This window comes from Bos indicus x Bos taurus, chromosome 21 (assembly GCF_003369695.1).
Source record: "Bos indicus x Bos taurus breed Angus x Brahman F1 hybrid chromosome 21, Bos_hybrid_MaternalHap_v2.0, whole genome shotgun sequence".
Taxonomy (NCBI): Eukaryota; Metazoa; Chordata; class Mammalia; order Artiodactyla; family Bovidae; genus Bos; species Bos indicus x Bos taurus.
Window position 1 is genome coordinate 69,631,348 of NC_040096.1, and position 14,861 is coordinate 69,646,208.

The window sequence follows — 14,861 nt, forward strand, 5'->3', positions numbered from 1 at the left end:
CGGAGGCCAGGGGGCGCCAGGCGGGTCCCGTAGCCCCCAGTCCGCCCCGGCAGGTGCGCCCCTGCCCCCGCGGCGTCCCGGGCGGCCAGACCCCGGGGGCGGGCTCCCGACGCCCCGCCCCGGCCGCAGGCCAATGGGCGAGCGGACAGCCGGGCGGGCGGGGCGGGCGCGGCGGGCGCGGCGGAGGCAGCGGCTGCGGCGGGGAGACGGGCGCGCGCGGAGAACGCGGGGCGACTGGGCGTACGGACCATGGCCTCCAAGTGCCCCAAGTGCGACAAGACCGTGTACTTCGGTGAGTGCCCGGGCCCGGCCGCCCTTGGGGTCAGCTCCCCGCTGCAGAGCCGCGAGCCCCCCGCGCTCGTCGGCCAGCGCCCGGCCGCCACCCCAGGATGCCCGGCCCGGATCCGGCTCGTCCGCTGCCCACGCGGGTGCGGCCGGAGGGTGGAGCGGCGACGAGCTGGGGGCGGCCACGCCCGAACCCCCGAAGTAGCCGATGGGGGCGAGGCGGGGGCCCGAGGCCTGGCGGGCGGGGGCGCGTGGACCCTCCAGAAAGCGGCCGGGCTTGGGGGAGCGCTCTGCGCTCGCGGGCCGATCGCGGTCCTGCCTGGCTGTGCCCAGCGGGGCGGGGTCGGGCGCAGCAGCAAGCTCTGCACGCTTCCAGCGCGCTCCCGCCTTTCTCTGCCCTTTCACTCGGACCCCAGTCGCCCCACCCACGGACATGTGGCCGGGCCGGCTGGCTTCATGACCCTCAACCCCAGCCCCGACCTCTGCCCACGCTGGGCCAGGTCTAGGCTCTGTCTGGATTCAGCCCATGCGGGGGCGACCTTGGCCTCCACCTCTTACGCGTTCCGACACGCTCCTTTTCTTGGCGCAAGTTCCCCCTGGACTCTCCTGCGGTTGGGGTGAGGAACGAACCCTCACAAGCAGGAGAGGGCGCTGGAACCCAGGTGGCCAGGCCCCCTACCTCCTCAAGGTCAGAACAGTGGCATCCGGGAGGAGAGAGTGGGGAGGAGAGCCTGTCTCTGCCTGGAAGCCCCCTGGGTTGGCAGAGACTGCCTCCCATGGGCGCACCACTCGCTGGCACTCCTAACCTGGTGTCTGGCTCACTCCCCCACTCTCCCTCACCCTGGCTGGTCCTCTCCCCAACTTTGCCAGGGTCCCTGCCCACTAAGCCTCCCACCAACTCCCGCACAGACAGACAGTGGCACAAGTCAGAAGAGCAGGAGAGACAGGGACAGAGAGAAGACCCTTCTCTCGTCATCCTTGGGGCAGTGGCCTGGGTCTGAGGTGGGGACTGACCGAGGTGAAGATGGCCCCTTGGTTTCCCTGCGGACGGGTGGGAGGAGGAGGCGCAGGCCGTTGTTTGCTGTTCCCAGAGGGGAGGGACCGGATTTGGCCTGGAGTGCTTCTGGCCTGGCTGGAGGCCGCGGAGCTTCCGGCTGCCTGCTGGGGATCCCGCCCAGCCCTCGGTCCCCATTCGGACAGGACTCATCCCTGTAAGGCTCAGGGTAGGGGCCAGCCCCAGGGTTGTCCTGCCAGCCCCGCTGCCCACATCTTTACTCCGGGCCAGGCCAGCTCAGGGACGGGCCGACAGTCCCGTGGACAACCCGGAAAAGCGCTTCTGCCTGCTTGGGCGGCTGCTGGCTCCCAGCAGAAAACAAAGGCTGGCTTCTCTCTTGGTCTGGAGGCCCTGGTGGAGGAAGGGGCGGAGCCAGGAGGCTGCCACCCCGAGTCCGGCTGCACCCCAGTGGGTGCACAGAGGAGCCGGGCCAGGGCACCCCGCAGTGACCTCAGGATGCCAAGTCTTTGCGTCCCCGACAATGGCAGCTGGGTGGGAGCTGGTTCCTTTCCAAGCCATTAGACTCAGTCGATTCTGCCTTCCCAACGTGGGCTGGTAACGTGTGGCCATTGACCTGCCCGGTGGGTCCGAGGGTCATTCCCCTGCCCCCCAGTGGCCACAGCCTAACAGCTAGCCAGAGCAGCATGGTTCTGGCTGCCCTGAACCGCAGCTGCCTCGGCAACCGCTGGCCAGCGGGAGAGCTGGGAGAGGATGCCAGTCTGGCATGGGATCTGAGCCTGCCTTGGGCTCAGCCAGCTCCTGTCTGCCCTGGCATGGACCTGCGGGAGGCCTGGCCAGTCTGAGCCCTAGCCTCCTAGGGTGGAGTGGCCAGAAAGATCTATAAGCCTGTGGTGCCCCTGGGAAGGGGATGGTGGGTGGGGGTCCCAGAGGCTGCCCCTGGCCAGGCCAGCAGGTGCCACCAGGGTCACTGGAGCCAGAACTCCAAGCCCCGAACCTGAGCCACCAGGAGCACAAGCTGCCCTCCAGGAGCCTCCCAGGCCGCCTGGGCCTGGGGGTGTGCTGGCCCGGCTCCTGCTCCCCGCCCTGCTGGTGCCCTGGGGGAGGCCTGGCCCAAGCAGGGGCCACTCTGGGAAGGAGTCCCCGCTCCCTGGCCAGTCCTGCCCGAGCGGAGGGGCCCCAGCCCACCCACCCCTCTCCTCCCCTTTCCTCTGGCCAGGCCCCTTCCAGTGGGAGGATTCCAGCTCAGCTCCAGCGGCTTCCTGCCCCGTCCTCCGCCCCTTTCCTGCTGTGCTTCCCTGGGGAAGCCCCAGCTTCCGTCCATCGGGAGACGGCCCAGCAGCCCTGGAGTAGGGGGAGGCAGGGGGCAGGGAGGGCCCCCGACATGACCCTTAGCAGCTGGTCTCAGACCTTGGGCGCCAAAGCCGGAGGCAGGAGGGGCGGTGCTCTCGCAGCTTAGGGTGAGGAGGCCAAATATGGACAGCCAGCGCCCTGCCCTGTCCCCTGGGGGGCCACAGGGACTGGCCTCTCCACCGGGGATCTGGAGGCTTGACGCTACTGCCATCAGCCAGGCTGAGGCTCTGCCAGCTCCTGTAGGGCCCTCCTGGAGGCTCTGGGGCCGTGTGAAGGGCAGGTGTGTGCGGCATGTGTCAGGGAGGGGCAAGTTTGAGCTGGAAGCCCGTCCAGGTTGCCTGGTCCAAGCAGTGACCCAGGGTGATGAGGAGCAGATAGTGGGGGCGGCCACATGGCTCCTGGGGGGTGAAGGGGACCCAGATGCCAAGGCTGCCTGGGACCTGGGGGCAGCGGGGGCTGAGCATGGGGGCTGGGGGCGCGGTGCTGACACTGCCCTCCTGCCCAGCTGAGAAGGTGAGCTCCCTGGGCAAAGACTGGCACAGATTCTGCCTCAGGTGCGAGCACTGCAGCAAGACGCTGACCCCTGGGGGCCATGCCGAGGTAAGCGCCTCCCCCAGGCAGGGAGGGGGCGGGGAGCCGGGCCAGACCCCCGCCCTCAACCCCTGCCCTCTGCCTAGCATGATGGAAAGCCCTTCTGCCACAAGCCCTGCTATGCCACGCTGTTTGGACCCAAAGGTGAGACTGGGTCCCCCATGGGCCAGGCCGGTGGGGACACCCCGCCCAGCTCAGACGGCCCAGGTCCCCTTCTCCCCTTGCCTGTGCGGTCCCCTCCCTCCTGGAAGGACAAGCACTCTCCCTGCCTTCCCCACTGCGGCCCTCTGGGGATGCGGTCCTGGCCCCCCATGGCTGAAGGAGCCTTCCTGGGAAGTTGGGGGTGGCTGAGAGGTGCGGGGGTGGGGAGGGCCCGGGCTCCCGTGTCCAGTGCCTGCCCCCACCCAGGGGTGAACATCGGAGGGGCCGGCTCCTACATCTACGAGAAGCCCTCTGCCGAGAAACCCCAGGTCACCGGCCCCATCGAGGTCCCGGTGGCCCGAACTGAGGAGCGGAAAGCCAGCGGCCCCCCGAAGGGGCCCAGCAAAGGTGGGCGGGGTGAGTGTGTGGCTCGGGGTGGGGTCGGGCGCCGGCAGACCCTGACCCCGCCCCTCCCCCAGCCTCCAGCGTCACCACGTTCACCGGGGAGCCCAACATGTGTCCTCGCTGCAACAAGAGGGTCTACTTCGGTGAGTGGCTGCGCCCGGCCCCTGCCTGGGAGGGCTCCCCGGGCGCCCCGGCGTCATCCTCTGTCCCCTCCCCAGCCGAGAAGGTGACGTCTCTGGGCAAGGACTGGCACCGGCCGTGCCTGCGCTGCGAGCGCTGTGGGAAGACGCTGACCCCGGGCGGGCACGCGGAGGTGAGAGGCGAGCGGCCCCGGACGGCGAGGGGGGCCGGCGCGGGGGGCGAGCGGCGGGCCCGAGGAGGGCTATGAGGGTCCGGGGACGCGAGGGCCCGAGGAGGGTGGGCGGGGGTTCCGGGGTGGAGCGGGCGGGCCCCGAGGGGAGCTTCAGGCCGGGAGGGGCGGGCGGGGGCTGCGGTCTGGGGTGGAGCGGGCGGGCCCCGAGGGGAGCTGCGGGCCGGGAGGGGCGGCGCGCGCTGCCCCCTGGAGGCCCGCCTGGCGCGGTGCGCGCACCGCGCACGGACGCTGGTGCGGCGGCGGCGCTGCCGCTGGTGAGGCGGCGGCGCTGCGTCCTCCAAGTCCACCTGGGGAACCGAGGGCTCAGGGTGCCGGGCGCCTGGACGTGGAGGAGGCCACCGGGGGCGGTGGGCGTGGAGTCTGTGGTCCCCTTCTCACCACCCGCACCCTGTCCTTAGCACGATGGCCAGCCCTACTGCCACAAGCCCTGCTACGGAATACTCTTCGGACCCAAGGGTGAGTGTCGGCTGGAGTGTGGGCCGCGGGCCCCCTCCCGCCCTCTCCTCCACCAAGCGGTCTCTCTCTGCAGGAGTGAACACGGGAGCCGTGGGCAGCTACATCTATGACAAGGACCCTGAAGGCAAAGCTCAGCCCTAGGCCCCCGGGCCGCTCTGTGCGGGTCCCTGACCCCAGGCCCACTGCTTGGCTGCGCGGGGAGAGTGCCCGCTGCCCAGGCCGCCTCTGCACCTGCAAGTCCAGGGCCAGAGAGCTGGGGGAGGGCCCTAACCCCAGGACCCTGCCCCGTCCCTGTCTCCGGGTGTATCTGCCTGTGTGTCCCCGACGGCCCGCTGCCCCCTTTCGTCCTGGCCCCACGTGTCCCCACGTCGGGGTCTCGTGGCCCCACATGCCCCTGGTGTCTCTGTGGCCTGGGTGACCTTTCTGAGGTGGAGCCGCCCCCATCCCGCCCACAGTGTTATTTATGCCCCACTTGCCAGTGACAGCCACAGCCACGCCCCTCACCGTGTTCCTCCCGCCTGCCTCGCCAGCGCCCGCCCACCGCCCTCACGTGGCTCACACTCTGAGTGCTGGGACTTTTGCTACCAATAAAAGGTCTGAAGGTCAAGGGCGCACGTGTCTGCAACTCTGGGGCGGACTCGCAGCCGAGGGCCCATCGCTCAGTGCAAGTGCCCCCAGCATGTCTGGGCCCGGTTTCAGGTGGGGGCGGGGCCCTGTGCCCAAGGGTGATGCCCATGGGTGGCAGGCAGGGAGGATGTTGTTTGGGCTGGTTTAGGCGAGTGGGGGGCTGGGCCCTTGGGAAGGACTAGAGGGAGGTGGGGAGTGCGGGAGGCTGGGGTCCTGGTGCCCAGAAAGGGGCACTAAAACCAGGCGGTGCCTTGGTCCAGCAGAGAGCTGGAGGGAGGGGAGCTGAGGGCACCCGGTGGAGGGAGGGAGGGACAGACGACCCCTCCTGCAGGGGAGGAGCGGCGAGGGGTGGGCAGGACACCTGAGGCAGAATCTGTGCCAGTCTTTGCCCAGGGAGCTCACCTCAGCTGGGCAGGTGGGAGCCCAGGGACAGAATGCAGGCTGTCTGGAGGGCCTAGTGCTCCTGCCTGAACAGAGTTTCTGCATCTGGTTTGCGGTGTTGATGGAGTCACCTCTGGCCTCTTCAGGCTGACCTTAGCAACCGGGAACCCCTAGCAGCTGGAGGAGCCCCCTAGACTCCCGCCCACGCTCCTGCCTTCCCTTTATCCGCGGCTCCCTAGCAGCCCGCCAGAGGGCGCCTCTTCTCTTCCGCTCCGGGGCAGAGCCCTGGTAGACCCGCCTTCCACGGCTCAGCGCGTGCGCCGGCCTGCTCCCAGTACCGCATCCCCAGAGGCCTGGCCCTCCCGGAGCCAGGAGCTTCGGGACCTGGTCATCTCTGGGCCTGTAGGCACCGTAGGCAGCCGACTCCATATGTGCCTTGCCCCCACCCCCTCACCCCCGGGGCCAGCTCTCAGCACCCCAGCCCCTGGCACAGGCCCCTCCCTGGCTCATTCTCCAGGAAGCAGGTTGAGACAGCTGAGCCAGGCCGGGCTCATTGTCCTTCGAGCAGCCATCCGTGTCCCTCGGGTGGAGCGGCCGGCTCGGTGTCCGCAATCCCAAGCCGCCCTCCCTCCTCCAGGCCCGTCCGGGCGTCCAGCGTGGGCAGCAGTGTCTCCTTGGATTTGGCCGGCGCCGGGAACGCAGCCAGGATGTGCAAGGCGGGTTGGCCTGCCCCGGGGGGTGGGAGGCCCTGGTGCAGGTACCCCAAGGGCGCCCCACTTTCACCCCGGGCAGAGGTAAGGGGTGCACTCAAGAGGAGCGGCTGGGACGACTCTTCCCATTCCCGCCTCCCTCCTGCTAAGCCGAAGCTCCCTGGTTGGGGGGGTCGTTGGGGGCACCCCCAGGCCCGCCCTTGCCGAGGGCTCCTCTTGCCGGATGGAAACTTCCTGCCGTCCAGCCAGTGGGGGCTGCTGAGAGCACAGCTGGGCCCCTCTTCCTCTGTGAAGCTCCAGTGGAAACTACGCGAGGGAAACGCGATCTTCTGGGAGCCCGTCCCCCAGACCCGGGAGGAGGGGCGCCTATTGTGTGACTGCCGCCTTGCGGGCAGGGTGAGGGGCACCGGGTCCCCCAGAGGGCGGATCGGCCGCAACCTGCTTGGCGCTAGTGCCTCCCACTCGCGGGGTCTGGCCGGGGAGGCCGCGTTCCGTTTCCTGCTCGCGGGAGAGTGCTGAGCCTCCTTGTTTGTTTCCCTGGGGTTGTCATGGAAACCGGGGCGGGGCAGCTCCCGCCGGGCTCCTCGCGGTCGCCGGGTGCCGCCAGTGGGGGCCGCGGGGGCCCCGCGCTGCCGGGGCTCCCTAGGGGACCCCAGCTCCAGGGAGCCAGGTGTTTCCTCGGGCACCCCGCCGGCCAGCGAGGCGGCCCTGAAATGCCATCTAAGCTCCTCTCTCTGCTCCAGAACCCCAGGGCTGGGCAGGGCACCCCGGCCTCCTCTGACACCCTGCTCCCCAGCCTCACCCCCTCCCACCAGTCCAGTCTTCCCCACTTCCTCCACAGGGCCCTCTGAGCCCCCATGCATCCCATCAGGCCCTGGCTGGTGTTCTTTCCCCTGCCCCCCACGCCAGGCATCTCTTCAGCTTCCTCTGTCCCCACTTCCTGAGTCCCGGAATCCCCTGACCCCTGCCCTAGATCCCCCAGCCCCTCTCCCTCCCAGCCCCACCAGCTTCCCCTGGGCCAGTGACCCCCCAGTGCCAGCCCTGGGCTGCCCCTCTGCTGTGAAGGCTCCCTGGGGATCCCGCCCTGCTCAGCTAGCCTCCCTGAGCCCCTCCAGGCCTGGAGGGGGCATGACCTTTCTCCAGCACCAACGCACTGGTAGTGGTTCCAGGAGCTGAGGGTCAAGAAGTCACCGAGTGCCTGTGAGCCTGGCCCTGGGCCGCTGGGGGCGGGGCCAGGGAGGACAGCCGGGAGAGGCGGCCAGGTGCGGGCTGCACACTTTCTCAGGGCCCAGTGGCTGCAGGGGTGGGTCTGGGGCGGTGAACATGCCCAGCTGCCGGACTGGCGAGGCTGGAATCTGAGGCCGTTCTGCATGGCCTTTGGCTCTAGGATACAGAGATTCCTGGCACCAGGCTCATCCTGGGGGGCGGGGGTGGGTAGGGAGGGCAGGGGCACTTCAACAAGCCGAGCTGCAGGCCCTGGCAGGGCTGGCTGAGGGGGCTCACGGGCTCAGGTGCCCCAGCCCCTCTGCATCCCGGGCCTGCTTCCAAGAGAGGAGGGGAGGGACTCTCTCCTGCCTGGGCTGGTCTCAGGCCCGGAGGACAGGGTCGGAGCCCTCCTGGGAAAGCACAGATTCCATCCCCCTCGCCCCCACCTCACGGCCACCTGGGGCAGGACCTTGGGGCAGACAGGGGGTCCTGGGAGACAAGCTGCTAAAAATAGGCCTTGGGAATGTCTGAGTGCCTGTGACTCAGCCTGGCCTGGAGGAAGGGCAGGGAGGGGTGGACTCTGGGGGTAGGCAGCTGGCTCTGGCCCGGGCTCAGCAGTGGTCCCCGAGCACACATTGGAGCCGCAGGGCACTGGGTGCAGGAATGCCAGAGCAGCCCTGCCGGCCTCCAGCCCTCGCAGGGGACAGCCTTACTCTTGTCCATGCTGAGGAGGGCCCAGAGCCTGGGGCGCAGGGTGGAGGCTTCAGGACTGGCTGGCGAAGGCCAGGGGCAAGGGCCACTGTGTATGGCCTGGGGTGGGCGTCTTTGTAGCTCCGAGGGCAGAACTCCCCTGGAAGGCTCCTCAGCGGCCGCTGGGGCCGAGCCTTGCTCCACAAGTTCTCCCAGTGCCTGGAGCCCAGGTGAGCCCGCCTTGGGGCCCCCGCCTGCCCTCTCTGTCCAGAATCCTGCTGTGGGGCAGAGTCCCACCTAGTTCCCGTCTGGGTGGAACACGAGCGGGTGAGGGTGTGGCCGTGTGCACAGAGAGGGTGAGCACGCGCTGGTGGCCTTGGCCAGCAGCCAGAACCCCGCAGCAGCCTCCCCCAGGTCTCAGGGCCCTGGGTGACCTCACGCTGGCAGAGTGTAGGGGGTGTATTCTGGGCACAGAGCAGCCTGGGGCAAGAGGCGGTGCTGGTCGCTCTGTCCCTCACACTCCAGATGCCCACAGCCCTGGGGCCAGTGCTGGGAGGGAGAGCGCGGGGCTGGGTGCTGCCCGCGCGGGGTGCCGTGTCTTGGGATGCGCCTGGTGCTTCACTGTGCCTTCCGTGTGTTCGTGCAGCAGACGCCACTAATGACCCCAAAGGGCCAGGCAGGGCAGGGCTGGGTCTTGAACTGGCCCAGTGGTCCTGAGTTTGGTTGACCTTGGGCCGGGTCAGCGCCCCGCCCCTCCCAAGAGCTTCCTGGGGCAGGTGACCTGATGGAAGCCGGAAGCCTGCTCCTGGAGGGGCTGTTAGGGCCTGGCCGGCACCTCACAGGGAAGCCTCAAATGGGGCCGTGCCTGGCCAGAGAGTCTAGAGGCTGTGGGAGCTGTCCACCCTGCACACTCCCCAGTGCTGGAGGACTGCAGCTTTGGGGGGTCCCTAATTTCACAGACGGGCAGGCAGATAGGGAGCTGGGGGAGCTGAAGCTTTGGGAGGGTTCCAGGGAGAGAGAGAGTGTGTGTGTGTGGTGTGTGCGTGTCTGGAAAAACTGTGCTAAGTACCAACCCAAGGGCTACGCCCATGGGCCTTGGCCCCTCTTGGCCTCCTCCCCACACCAGCCTGCGCTGTGGCTATGGCAACGGCAATAACAGCTGGGCAGGCCAGGAAGAGACTCATCACCCTGGTTTGTAAGAGGGGGGGCTCTTGCTCCCCCACTCCCAGAGTCTGGGGGGCTTGGAGTCCAGTAGGGGGAGGGGTCATCCCCAGGGCCAAGTGTGCAGAAGGAAGCCGAGCCCAGCTCAGGGTGGCCCCCTGCCCCGGAGCCCCCGAGACACTCAGATGGGTGTGCCCACACAGACATGCCCACAGGCCCTGGACACACGTGCGCATCCTGGGTGCCAGCCGTTCACTGCTCCCTCGGGTTCATCACGCAGGGGGAGCTGACCTCCGCCTGGCACACCTACTCGGGCGGTGCACGCACCATTTGTGGCCTGACCCCAGGGTCTGCCGTGACAGACACCCACCTCCCCAGACGGTCCTGCCCGGTGCCCCCACCCACCCGGCCCTCTCTGTCACCGGGGGGTCTTGACCCTTCCTCCCCTCTCTGCTTCTGCCTGTCTGTCTGTCTGCCCGTCCCACTCTGGCTGTCTCTCATTTCCACTTCTCTCTTGATCATGAAGCCAGGAGTGGAGGGAACCTGGGCCAACCCTCCTGTTCCTGGCCTGGCCTGGTAGACCAGGCACAAGCCAGGGAGACACCAAGGGCTGGGTGGGGGCAGGTGGGCAGCCACAGCTCCAGAAACCGGGGAGGCACTCCTGTGCCCGGGGGGAGAGGGTGGTGAGGCTCGGGGCAGGGCAGGCTGGTGTGGTTCCTGCAGTGGAGGGTGGGCACCGCTCCTGAGGGCAGCAGGCAGCCAGCCACCTGGGGCTCCAGGGCAGGGCTCGAGCTTTGTGGACCCCAGGGCTTGCGGAGCCCCAGTGGGGGGCAGAGCTGTGGCCTACTCTCAGAGGGGGGTCCCAGGGAGGAGGGAGGACCAGAGTGGTGGGGGAGCATGGGGTCCCGAGCGCTGACCTCCCCGAGGCTGGGGCGTGCTCCACCACCGCGGGGCCTGGCGGGGGGCAGAGGGCAGGTCGGGTCGGGATGGCGGGGGAGGCCGTAGCTCCCCTCCTCCCAGCGACAGGCCCAGGGGGTGGGGGGGCGGGGCGGGGCGGGGGGGGGGGGGGGGGAGGCTGGGGGGGGAGGGGGAGGGGTTCCCTCCGCTCAGGGCTGAGGGCCTCTCAGAGGATGGTCTCCAGCGCCCTCCGTGGGGACAGGGCCTGGTCAGGCCCAGAGATGACGATTTGTTTTGAGGGACGGGTGTGTCGAGGGGAGCCAAGGACACTGGTGAAGGTTCGGGGTGGGGGCCGGCATGGGGAGAGGACTGAGCGCTGAGGCTCTGCTGAAGCCAGGAGCTGGGTGTGGCTTGAGGGGTCACGGTGGAGCAGAGAGGTGGAGGGTCCACAGGGAGGGTAGCCCCTCCTGCAGCAGAGGGCGAGAGGGGGTGCCCTGGGCGACACTGACCGACAGGAGGGTGGGGCAGGGCAGTGTCCTCCGGGGCGGGGAGCAGGGGGACCCCACCCAGGCCTCCCTGCCTCCGCCTGGGCTGAGGGGCAACGGAGACCCGTCCATCGGCCTCCCCACCAACCCCCGACGCCCGCCATGAGGCCGCAGGCCTCTGCTGGTTAGCGGAGGATGGCCTAGGGCCCTGCAGCCCGCCAGCGCCCGCACCCTTGGCCTTCCCCCATTCCTGGAGCGGGTGGGGCCTGCAGTCTCCGCCTGGCACCGGAGAGGCTCCGGCCGCCCCCCCCCCCCGTCCTTGGACGTCGGACTTGGACCTCTCCGCCCTCTGCCCTCGGCGCTTCCTGCGGAGATAAGGACCCCTCCCCCGCCGCCGCGCAGCTCCACGGAGGCCTGGGCGTTGCCGCACAGACTCCCCCCACCCCCGACATCCCGCAGAATCTCCAGCCCTGCCGTTGATGGGTGTCCCCGCCTTGGGAGGGGATGTCCCGTCTCGGAATCTCAGGGGAGTTCCGCTGCGGTCCGACGGACATCCAGGGGCGGGCCGAAGCGGGGCTCGGTGGAGACTGGGATGTCCCTTGGGGGTAGGAGACGGGCGGGGCAACCTTCTGGCCCCACGCGTGATGAAGGCGGAGGGCAGTTCGTGGGGGAGGGCTACCAGGCTGAGAATGCCCTGGTAGGTGCCCCCCGCCCTGTATCTAGGGAAAGGCCTGGAAAGGTACGACACGCTCATTTGCATCTCTCTGCATTATAGCGGTTACCTTCGGGGCTCCAGCACTCTGAGGCGGGGGTGGGGCGGGGCGCGTGGGGTGCTCTCTCCCGCTCTGGGGAGCCTCCGCCCAGAGTCCGGGGCGAGGGCGGGGCTCCTCCGGGGTTCCAGCCCAGTCCAGTCGGCGAGAGTGCCCGCCGACCTCCTGGACCCCCTCGGACCGCACTCTGCCGTCGGCCAGGCCCGGGTCTTGCCCCAAGGCGAGAGTGGACCAGATGACCTTTCTTGGCCTGTTGGCTGGAATCCGAGGCCTCCGGGTCCAAGTCCAGGACTCAGGGGGGCGGGGCGCTGGGGGCGTGTCCCAAAGGGGCGGAGCCCAGGGGTCCTTGAAAGACGCGGACCGGGCGCGACCCACCCAGTCCAGCGCTCCGGTCTGCTCCCGCCTGGCCATCTGCCCCGATCCGGCGCCACCATGCCCAAGTGCCCCAAGTGCAGCAAAGAGGTGTACTTTGGTGAGCGCACCCCACCCTCGCCCTCCCCGGCTCGAGCTGAGGCTTCCCCCTCAGCCCCATGCGGAAGCGCGGCCCAGGGTCCATCCCGCGGGGCTGCCCGGGTGGGCCGAGGGCGCAGGGGGACCTTGGGCAGCGCCTCGGGGCGACCCCTAGCCTTGCTGGTGGCCGCCTGGTGTGCCGGTCGGGCCTCCGGCGTCTGGTCGCCGTCCATCTCTGCCCCGCTCTCTCTCCGGGTCTCACTGAGTCTCCGGTCTCTGAATCTCCCTGACTCTGGGGTCTCCCTGTCTCCGGGTCCCGCTATCTCGCCCCTTCCCTGGCGCGCCCTGGGCGGGGACCCCGGCGGGTCGGCAGGAACGCGGGGCTCGGGCCGCTTCTCCCATCGTTAAGTAGAAACAGACGCGGAAACCCGCGCCCCGGGCGGCGCAACCCCGGGCGCCGCCTCCCGCCCCGCGCCCCCGAGCCCAGGGGAGGTGGGGGGGCAGGAGGAAGTGGGAGGTCCCTCCCGCCCCAGCACTGCGGTCGCCGGTGCAGCGGCGGGGGAGGGCTCAGTCTGGGAGCCCGGCCCGGTCCTGCCCGAGACCCCCACCTCCTCCTCCTCCAGCCTCACCCAAGCCCTCGGGGCGCCCCGAGGACCAGCGCCCACTCCCGCTCGTTAGGCGCGACGGTCTGGGGACTGGAGGTGCCCCACCCGCGGGGGCACAGGTGCCGCTGAGCCCCTGGGTGGGCCACGGGGCGCTGTGGGCGGGCCTTGGCAGAGGGGTCTGGAGAGCGTGGGTGTGAGCGTGTGCGTGTGCCCCGTTTCACGGAGTCTCATCTGTGCCTCTGCAGCTGAGCGGGTGACTTCCCTGGGGAAGGACTGGCATCGGCCTTGTCTCAAGTGTGAGAAATGTGGGAAGACGCTGACCTCCGGGGGTCATGCCGAGGTCGGTGGTGGGGCCTGGCGGGGCCAGCGGGGAGGCTGAGGGATAGGGGCAGGGCCGGTCGGCAGACTCTCATGGCCGCTCTCCCTGCAGCATGAAGGCAAGCCCTACTGCAACCACCCCTGCTACGCGGCCATGTTTGGACCCAAAGGTATGCTCCCCACGACCTTGCCTGACCCAGCCCTCCACAGCCCCTGGCCACCCCTAACCTGCCCTCTACCTCTCTGCAGGCTTTGGGCGCGGCGGAGCCGAGAGCCACACTTTCAAGTAAACCCAGGTACTTCCCGACGCCTCACCCCGCCCCGCCCAGTGGCCCTGAGAGCACCCTGGACCTGCACTCACCTCTGTCCTTGTGTCTCTGCACAGGTTTTGGAGACCCATCTCCAGCTGCCCGCTGGGCTGCTGTCCTCCAGGCCGATGGCAGGCCTTTCTCCACAGGCACCTGGGGCTCCCCTTATAGACCCCCCCTGCCCTCAATAAATGCGGACACTTGGAAGACCTGCTTGTGTGTTTGCATCCCTGGAGCAACAGTGCAGGGGTGTGGCCAGGGTCCCGACGCCAGGCCACGCTGGCACTCCCTCTTCCTGCTGCTGCCAGCCTTGCTGCCTGCTGCCCTGGTCGGGCAGGGGTGCTCTGCGGGGAGCCCTGCTGGACAGCCCCTTGTCCAGCTCTGCAGATGTGCAGCCCTCCTCCCTGGTTCTGGAACAGGTCAGCAGGAACAGAGGGCCACAGGGTGAATCGCTGAGCTGGTTCCGCTTTTGAGAAGCTTTGGGGCGCTGTGGTGGGGAGCCCTTGCCTGCCCTCCCCACTTCCTGTGGCTCCACCCTTGTCTCCATTCCTTACCCCACCCCACCAGATGGAGCCAGCCCCCTCCGTGCATCCACCCAGACACCACCTGCCTCATCTGCCCCCACCCTCCACCCAGGGGCTAGCATGTGGCCTCTGCCTGATGGGGGACTGTGAGGACTAGCTGGGGAGCGACGGCTGGGGGCTGTCTGGAAACTCTCATGTCAGCCTGAGCCTCCCTCAGAGCCCTCCCCGTTCCCCCTACTTGGTCACTGCTGCTTTGGCTCTGGCAGACTGCCCCGTCCCAGAACTTGATCTAAAGAGCCCAGAGGGGTCATCTCAGCCTTGTGTGTGGCCTCCGCCCTGCCCCATGGCTTGGCTATGGGTCTGGCAGGCTGGCTCTGGACAGGCGTCGGGGGCCCCAGGGAGGTGTGTGGGGTCACGTGTGTGTGTGTGTGTGAGAGAGAGAGATTTGGGTGGTTCAGAGAACTCCGAGGGGTGGGAGCTGGAGAGCCTCTGGGGATGGATGGGACCGAGGAGGAGGGGGCAGAGGAGGCTGAGTGAGCCTGGGTGTCTCAGTGCTGAGGGAGTGGAGGTGTCTTTGGGGCCCAGGGACTGAGGGCTTGTGGGCAGAGCAAGCGCAGAGTGGGGACTGTGTGCACAGGAAAGTCTGCCTTGAGCTGCTGGGAGGCAGCCCTGAAGAGGCAGCTGACTCCTGGCCTCACGGTGTGGTTTGCTGTCTGGGGGTGAGGGGCGGATGAGTGCTTAGAGAGTTGAGGCCTGCAGAAGAGTGGGTCAGCCAGGCCTCCGGCTGGGAAGGAGGATACTCCACGCAGAAGGCCCAGCAGGTGCGAAGACCAGAGAGGGAAAAGGGCTCAGGAACCACTTCGGGCAAAGTCTGCCGGCACTACGGCTGGCGGGCCTAACCAGGATAGTCTCCGAGCTCAGAGACCGAAGACAGCCAGACTGGAAGCCTGTGCTGGTCCCAGTCCTAATTGAAGGAGGACCCTGGAAGGGACTGAAGTTGGGGGTGAGGGGGCAGACAGCAATGCCCCCATGACCGTGGTGGGAGGAGGACTCTTGGGAGGTAAGCTGCTTGTGGGTGGCCAGTGAAACAGCCTCCTGGGGTTCAGGTGCCTG

At 68.8% G+C, this 14,861-nt stretch overlaps 2 protein-coding genes across 7 annotated transcripts; both read left to right on the plus strand.

Annotated features, from left to right (window-relative positions):
* The first annotated feature begins 153 nt into the window (after positions 1–153).
* On the plus strand, positions 154–5,223 carry CRIP2 (cysteine rich protein 2). 3 transcript variants are annotated; one of them, XM_027520803.1, is made up of 8 exons: positions 157–292; positions 3,156–3,250; positions 3,328–3,385; positions 3,650–3,790; positions 3,862–3,930; positions 4,006–4,100; positions 4,559–4,616; positions 4,690–5,223. In XM_027520803.1, the coding sequence occupies exons 1-8, from the start codon at positions 250–252 to the stop codon at positions 4,755–4,757; spliced, it is 627 nt and encodes a 208-aa protein (XP_027376604.1). In that variant the 5' UTR covers positions 157–249; the 3' UTR covers positions 4,758–5,223. The 3 variants fall into 3 exon arrangements, with proteins under 3 accessions (XP_027376603.1, XP_027376604.1, XP_027376605.1); XM_027520804.1 differs by lacking the exon at positions 157–292 and adding an exon at positions 2,531–2,930; XM_027520802.1 differs by having other exon boundaries at positions 154–292; positions 3,328–3,790.
* CRIP1 (cysteine rich protein 1) lies at positions 5,040–13,433 on the plus strand. Of its 4 annotated transcripts, none has more exons than XM_027520807.1 (5): positions 8,008–8,460; positions 12,844–12,938; positions 13,029–13,086; positions 13,166–13,212; positions 13,302–13,433. In XM_027520807.1, the coding sequence occupies exons 1-4, from the start codon at positions 8,262–8,264 to the stop codon at positions 13,204–13,206; spliced, it is 393 nt and encodes a 130-aa protein (XP_027376608.1). In that variant the 5' UTR covers positions 8,008–8,261; the 3' UTR covers positions 13,207–13,212; positions 13,302–13,433. The 4 variants fall into 4 exon arrangements, with proteins under 4 accessions (XP_027376607.1, XP_027376609.1, XP_027376608.1 ...); XM_027520809.1 differs by lacking the exon at positions 8,008–8,460 and adding an exon at positions 10,509–12,015; XM_027520806.1 differs by lacking the exons at positions 8,008–8,460; positions 13,029–13,086; positions 13,166–13,212; positions 13,302–13,433 and adding exons at positions 5,040–5,315; positions 6,262–6,418 and having other exon boundaries at positions 12,844–12,927.
* Positions 13,434–14,861: the final 1,428 nt, after the last annotated feature.

What these genes read in the sequence shown, in the direction of transcription:
- CRIP2 (XM_027520802.1), top strand. Translation starts at nt 250, where the DNA reads ATGGCCTCCAAGTGCCCCAAGTGCGACAAGACCGTGTACTTCG. An exon ending in CCCCTGGGGGCCATGCCGAG is followed by an intron (nt 3,251 to 3,327) that starts GTAAGCGCCTCC and finishes CCCTCTGCCTAG; the next exon opens with CATGATGGAAAGCCCTTCTG. An exon ending in CCCCGGGCGGGCACGCGGAG is followed by an intron (nt 4,101 to 4,558) that starts GTGAGAGGCGAG and finishes CCCTGTCCTTAG; the next exon opens with CACGATGGCCAGCCCTACTG.
- CRIP1 (XM_027520806.1), top strand. Translation starts at nt 5,080, where the DNA reads ATGCCCCACTTGCCAGTGACAGCCACAGCCACGCCCCTCACCGTGTTC. An exon ending in ATGTCTGGGCCCGGTTTCAG is followed by an intron (nt 5,316 to 6,261) that starts GTGGGGGCGGGG and finishes TCCCTCCTCCAG; the next exon opens with GCCCGTCCGGGCGTCCAGCG.